This window comes from Parus major, chromosome 3 (genome assembly GCF_001522545.3).
Source record: "Parus major isolate Abel chromosome 3, Parus_major1.1, whole genome shotgun sequence".
Lineage (NCBI taxonomy): Eukaryota > Metazoa > Chordata > Aves > Passeriformes > Paridae > Parus > Parus major.
The window spans coordinates 907056-914345 of NC_031770.1; the positions used below are offsets into that span (position 1 = coordinate 907056).

General features: G+C 57.8%; 1 protein-coding gene across 1 annotated transcript; it reads right to left on the reverse strand.

Annotated features, from left to right (window-relative positions):
• Positions 1-311: 311 nt before the first annotated feature.
• Positions 312-2071, reverse strand: THBD (thrombomodulin). The gene has a single exon (XM_015620571.2). It carries the CDS (start codon positions 2024-2026, stop codon positions 404-406), a length of 1623 nt encoding a protein of 540 aa, XP_015476057.1. The 5' UTR covers positions 2027-2071; the 3' UTR covers positions 312-403.
• Between the last annotated feature and the right edge of the window lie 5219 nt (positions 2072-7290).

Genomic DNA, 7290 nt, shown 5'->3' on the forward strand with positions numbered 1-7290 from the left:
GGAGGGGGATTTGGGTCGAGATGTCCTTCTGAAGTCCCCTCCTCGGCCACCCCGCGCTCTCATCCCACGGGTTCAGAGTCGCTTCCACACGGATCCGTCTCTGCTGGGTTTTCCCTCGCGGTTTTCCCGAGCGCAGGCTCGGGGAAGGGAGAGCTGAGAGCCAAGGAAGCGGGAGCGGAGCGGGAGCGCGGCAGCCTCCGGGTGTTCCTCCGTCCCCGCTCTCCGGCGCCAGCGCTCCAAGAGGCGGCTGGGACCAGAGGAGTTATTTCTGGGAGCGGGGTGATGGCAGCTCCTCCCGAGTTACCCATCAGAAAATTCCAGCCGGGAGGGGCGGAGTGGGGGAAGGAGGGGAGGGTGAAGGTCCCCCAGTTCGGCCTCCCGCTGTCCGTCCTGCCCGCTGTCCCTACGGCTTCTGCGCGGCGGGGACGGGCTGCAGCCCCAGCTCCTTCTCCTGGGGGCCGCTGTACTTGTAATCCCCCGAGCCCTGGGAGCCGCAGCGCTTCCTGGACAGGTGGAACCCCGCAGCCAGCAGGGCCAGCAGGCTCAGGAGGGCTCCGGCGGCGATGCCCACCAGCGCCCCGGGGTGCAGCCCCTCCGCTTTCGGCGGGGCCCGGCTGGGCACGGCCGTGGGCGAGCCGGGCTCCAAGTCCCCCGAGAACTCTTCCTCGCCGTCCCCCCCGCCCAGGACGGGGACGCAGTCTATGCCGAGGAGGTGGAAGCCGCGGGGACAGTGGCACTGGAAGCTGCCGGGGGTATTGGTGCAGTTGAACTGGCAGTGGCCACTGTTGCACTCGTCCACGTCCATGCACAGAAAGATTTCGCCGTCCAGCATGAACCCCTCGGGACAATAGCAGCCGGTGGCGTCGCAGACGGGCGGGCACTCGGTGGTGTTGCAGAACAGGACGCAGCGGGTGGCGTTCAGCGGGTGCACGGCGTAGCCGGGCTGGCAGGAGCAGCGGTAGCCGTGCGGCAGCTCCTCGCAGAAGTGCTCGCACGGAGCCTCCCAGCAGGCGGGCAGCCGCTGGCAGCGCCCGTCCTCCATCATCCACCCGCGGTGGCAGCGGCACTCGAAGCCGCCCTGGGTGTTCACGCACTCCTGCTCGCACGGGCCGGGCTCGGCGGCGCAGTCGTCGATGTCTTCGCAGCTGATGCCGTCGGCCGCCAGCCGGTAGCCGACGGCGCACATGCACACGAAGGAGTCCCCGGCCACCACGCAGTGGTGCTGGCACTGCGCCCCCTCGCAGGGCGAGCGGCACCCGCGCCCGTCCGCGGCCAGCAGCGAGCCCTCGGGGCAGGAGCAGCGCGCTTCCCCGCGCTCCTCCGCGCACGTCCCCGCGCAGCCCCCGCCCGCCAGCCGGCACGGCCACGCTCCCGGAGCCTCCCGGGCCCAGCCCGGCCCCGCGCCCTCGCCGTCCTCGCAGCGCAGCTCCAGCCCGAGCTCGGGGACCAAGGCCAGGCTGAGCGGAGGCAGCGCCAGGAACTCGGTTCCGCGGGCACCGAAAGGGGTGCGGTAGTTGACGGTCGCGCCGTGCGGGGCGGCCAGGCGGGGACAGCTGCCGCCGTAGCTGTACTGGCAGAGGAAGCCGTCGGCCGGCTCCTCGCAGCGCCGCTCCTCCCAGCGCAGCTCCCGGGACACGGTCACGCAGCGCTCGCCGCAGCGCTTCCCCGACGGAGCCCAGTTGATGTAATCGGTGCTGCTGTCGCCCGTGACCCAGCGGAAGCCGCGGAGCCGCCAGCCGGGCTCGGTGCAGGACAAGGTGGGCGACAGCGACAGCCCCAGCCAGAGCCGGCCAGGGCGGTTCTGCAGCAGCAGCACGATCGCCTCCTCGGCCACGGTGGAGCGCACGGTCATGAGGTGCCCCCCGGCCCGCTGGCAGCCCTCGCTGGCGCCGGAGAAGGGCCGGGACTCCCAGAACACGGCGAAACACTCGTGCTCCAGGCACTGGGCGCCCGCGGGGAGCAGCTCCCGGGGCTGCGCCAGCGCCAGCGGCCCGAGCAGCAGCAGCAGCGGCAGCAGCGGCCGCATGGCCCGCGGAGGGGGCGGCCGGCGGCGGCCCGAGCTGAGCACGGAGCTCCGCTCCCGGCCGCGCCCTTTATAGCGGCCCCGGCGGGGGAAGGAAGCGCCCGCGGGGCCGGGAGGGAGCGCGGCGGTGAATCCCGGCCAGGAGCTGCCCCCGCCCCGGGTCCCCTCCCGCATCCTCCCGGCGGCTCCGCCCCGGCGGGGCCCGCCCGGCAGCGCGGGGGGAGCAGCGGCGGCGGCCGGGGCGTCCCGCGGGAGCCTCGGGAAAAGGGGGAAAGGGCGGCGGGACCTCCGCCTTCGAGGTGGGAATTTTCAGCCCGCTGGGACCTTCGTCCCGCTGGGATCCTCATCCCATGGGATCCTCACCCTGCTGGGATCCTCACCCCTCTGGGATCCTCATCCTGCTGGGATCCTCATCCCATGGGATCCTCATCCTGCTGGGATCCGCACCCTGCTGGGATCCTCATCCCTCTGGGATCCTCACACGGCTGGGATCCTCATCCCATGGGATCCTCACCCTGCTGGGATCCTCATCCCGCTGGGATCCTCACACGGCTGGGATCCTCACCCTGCTGGGATCCTCATCCCATGGGATCCTCACCCCCGGGATGTCCCCCAGCCGCTGCCTCAGTGCCGGCACTGCGGAGGTCACAGCTCAAATCCCGTGTCCAGCCCTGGATCCAGCACGGGAAAAGGAGAGGTTGGAGCATGTCCAGGGATGGGAATGGAGCCGGGAAGGGGCTGGAGCCCCAGGAGGGACCAGGAAAAGGGGCTCAGCCTGGGGAAAAGGAGGCTCCAGGGGGGACCTTCTCCCTCTCCACAATCCCTGACAGGCGGCTGGAGCCGGGTGGGATTGGGATCTGCTCCCAGGGAATAACGGATGGGATGAAGGGAAACGGTTTGGGTTTGATTCGGGAAAACTTCTTTAACAGATAATTAACATATAATTATATATATCCATCCATAGTTACACATAATTTAGATATCTCTTCTATTTGGTGATTTTATTTTTATTTCTTCTTCTTCTTCTTCTTCTTCTTCTTCTTCTTATTATTATTATTATTATTATTATTATTATTATTATTATTATTATTATTATTATTATCTTTTTCCCCATCTCTCCTATTCCCCACGGACACCTCCGAATGGATATCCCACCCCAATCCCAATCTCAATCCCAATCCCAATCCCATCCCCATCCCATCCCAATCCCAATCCCAATCCCAATCCCAATCCCAATCCCAATCCCAATCCCAATCCCATCCCTATCCCATCCCATCCCAATCCAAATCCCAATCCCAATCCCCATCCCAATCCCAATCCCAATCCCATCCGATCCCATTCCATAGGTTTATCCTTAGGGAATCCCTCTGTGCTGCCAGCACAGGGCCAGGAGCAACCCAAAATCTCAACCCAAATATCCCAATTTTCCAAGTTCCGAGTATTCTCCACTCCACAAAAAGGGGAGGTGAGGCTGTTTTTTCATGGAATTCCAACAGCCTCGGGCACCGCAGCTGGGATGAGCAGCGAATCCCAATTTCCTGGGATCGTGGCAAGGAAGTTTCTTTATTAAACTTTATTAAATTGGACTGAACTTTATTGAACTTTTGTTTGTCCTTCCTTAAACCCTTGGGGTTTGTTTTGTCCTCTCACAACCCTGGCTGCTTCCCGGAGATCCCGTGGGGCTGTGGGGAAAAGGGAAGTTAGGAATAATAATAGTAAAAATAAAAATAAAAATAAAATAAAAATAGTAGTAATAATAATAATAATAATAAATAATTAATAATTAACTCTTCTTCAATCCCATCGGACGCTTGGGATCTGTCACAAAAATGGAAATTTTCACAGGATTTAATTCCAGCAGCAGGGATGAACCTCAGGGGGCTTGGAAGGAAGAATTTATCCAAGCAGGATCATTCCCAGGAATCTCCTGGAGCGCTGGATAACTCTGACCTTTCCTGGCTTTAGGAACATCTGTTGCTCACACAATTTTCACTTCACTATTTCCAGTTCTTCTTCCACTTCTCCTTTTACTTCTGTTTTTTTCCTGGGGAAAACCACCAAGAAAAGGGGGGAAAACATCCCAGCAAACCACAGGAAAAGAAGGAAAACGGAATGTGGTGGAGAAGAAAAGAAAAAAAAAACCCAATAGATTTCTGCTCCTGCCGTTATTTTTATTTCTTTTATTTATTTACCTTTTTTTTTTTATTTTATTTTATTTTTTGCAGTAACTTCAAACCCAGATAAAAAATTCCTTGTCCAGGATTTTTCCAGGAAAAAACAGAGCCTTCCCAAACAATGAGCTGGCTCCGCTGGCCTTGCCCCACTGACAAGGCTCGTCCCTGAAGGATGACGGGGCGGGATCCAGCGGGGTCTCATCGTTCCCTTTTATCCCACTGAGTCAGGGTGCCAGCACTGCCCTTCCTGCTCTTCCTCTTCCCGATCCCATTAATCACCTTCTCCCTGCCTTTCCCTTCGGCTCTGACTCATCCCTGAGCCCTCACTCGGCTCGGAGCGGGCACTTGGAGTGCTCGGCCTGACCCCCGGATCCGGGAGCTGCCGTCAGCACTGGGGGGGATTTTTGGCTTCTCCGCGGGGTTTTGGGATGAGGCTGCTCCGCTGGAATGCTGGCAGCTGCCCAGGAGGGAATGGAAAGAGATGGAATGGAAAATATTCTGAAATATCATGGGGTAATAGGATCTAAAGGGGTCCATCCTATTCATCGATCCTGAAAAAACCCTCCTGCGTGGAGCACTGCTGAAACCAACGGGATTGCTCATGGATTTGGGATCTTGGTCATGGGATCGGGGCCTTGGCTGTGGGACTGGGACCTTGGATGTGGGATTGGAGCATTGGCTGTGGGATTTGGACCTTGGCCGTGGGACTGGGAACATGGCCATGGGACTGGGACCTTGGCTGTGGGATTGGGACCTTGCCCATGGGATTGGGACCTTGGCTGTGGGATTGGGACCTTGCCCATGGGATTGGGACCTTGGCTGTGGGATTGGGACCTTTCCCATGGGATTGGGACCTTGCCCATGGGATTGGGACCTTGGTTGTGGGGTTGGGAACATGGCCATGGAATCAGTTCCTTGGTCATGGGATTGGGATCTTGGTTTGGGATTGGGACTTTGGTCATGGGATTGAAGCCTTGCCTGTGGGATTGGGACCTCAGTCACAGGATTGGAACCTTGGTCATGGAATCAGGACCTTGGCCATGGGATTGGGACCTTGGCTGTGGGACTGGGACCTTGGCCATGGGACTGGGACCTTGGCCATAGGATTGGGACCTTGGCTGTGGGATTGGGAAGATGGCCATGGGACTGGGGCCTTGCTCATGGACTTGGGCCCTTCCTCCTGGGTTTAGGGCTTTGCTTGTGGCTTTGGGACCTTTTTTGTGGCTTTGGGACCTTTTTTGTGGGTTCAGAACCTTCCTCGTGGATTTTGGACCTTCCTTGTGGTCTTGGGGTCCAACACAGCCCATCCCACTGCTCCCACCCCATGGCCCCTGCCCAGGACCACAGATCCTGGGAAAGGCTGAGACCACGGGATAAGGAAAGGATTTGGGATTGCCACCCACCGCCGTGGGGAACACAAGGATTAGGAGCACCAGAGCACGGATTTTTAGGAATATCTTTATTAAAACCCACTGCAAACACATTTTTGTTCAGGTTCTCTTGGAATTTCATCCCGAGAGAGGTGCTGGGATAACTTTATCCTGCAAATCCAAGAGTTTCACCCTGGGCAAACACAGCACTCATCCATGGCAGAAGAATTCCCAGGAGCAGGATGAACATCCCGTCTCCTGTGGAAGACAGAGCACCAAATGATCCTGCTCCCATCTGTGGGATTCACCTGGATAACTCCCAGAGGAGGCCACGGATCAGGATGTGGCAGGAAAAATGGGAGACAGGAGGTCGGATCCAGGTGGAATTGCACCAGGAGGGAGGATACCACAGCAGGAAATATTCCATTAGGGAGAATCCAGCCTAAACCTTGGCACAAATTCCCATCTTCCCCCAGCTCTGCTGTCATTCCCCACTGGAACACACAGAGGTTGCAACAGAAATCGGGATCATGGGGGGTTTTTTTGGGAATAAACAGCACAGCTCAGGTTTTTCCCAGCTCTGATTCCACCCTCATCCTTCCTTTTCCATCCTTATAGCCTTACATCCCATAAAACCCCCCAAGGCTGCCACTTCCCACAGACCCCAAAGATGCCACAGACCCCAAGCCTGCAGAATTTCATGGGATAATTCATTCCCATTCACTGATCCAGCCATTCCCAGCGCTCTGCCAGCTTGGGATTTGGGAATTCTCAGCAGGATTTCCAAGAATCCCTCTGCAGCATTGCCCCCCATTCTCCCAATCCCAGCAGTGCACGGAAAACTTTCCTTCCAGCTCCCTTTTCCTGTTTGCAGCTCACAATGGAGCCCTGAGACAAGAAAAAAGCAGGAAAGGTTTTTCCTCGGCACACGGAATGACAGGATGCAGCTCCCTGCCCACCACACACTCCTTTGTGTTCCATTCCCATTCCCGGAGCCCCAGGGACAAAATAATTCCAACAGAAACTTCAGGAACCCTTCAAACCCTGTGGCTGAGCACGGATAAGCCATGGAGGAGGTGCTGCTGGATGTGCCCCTCGGGATTCCGGGGAGAATTCCCGCTGGAAAAGCTGGAAGTGGCTCAAGGAATTTTGGGAAGCACCTGGATAGCAACTTGTCCCGGCGAGTTTTTGGGGAGTTACGAGTTTTAATAATAATCAGCAAATATTCCAATTCCTTATGCAGGGAAAGAGGGAAAACATGCTCAGCCGGGAGCCAGGAAGGATCCTTCCCAAAAAAACTGATCCAACAGGAAAAGCCCAGCCTCCCATGCGGCTGATGGGAAGAAGAGCATTGTTTGCTGTGTTTAGAACGGGATCTAGGCAGGATACTCTGGTGGTTATTCCAAACACAGCTTTTCCTACCTTTATGCCATTCCTTGGCTCCGTGCTGAGCTGTTTTTCCTGGTTTCAGGGATTTGTAATAAAACCCCAAAAATAACCCTTCAACCCCACCCTGGCTGGGCCTGCAGGGGCCTGCTCCAGCTCTGCCGGGGCATATTCCGGCTGAAATCCTTCTCCATCCCCATCCCAATCCCTTCTCCATCCCCATCCCAATCCCTTCTCCATCCCAATCCCTTCATCCCTGTCCCAATCCCTTCTCCATCCCTATCCCAAACCCTTCTCTATCCCCACCCCAATCCTTTCTCCATCCCCACCTCAATCC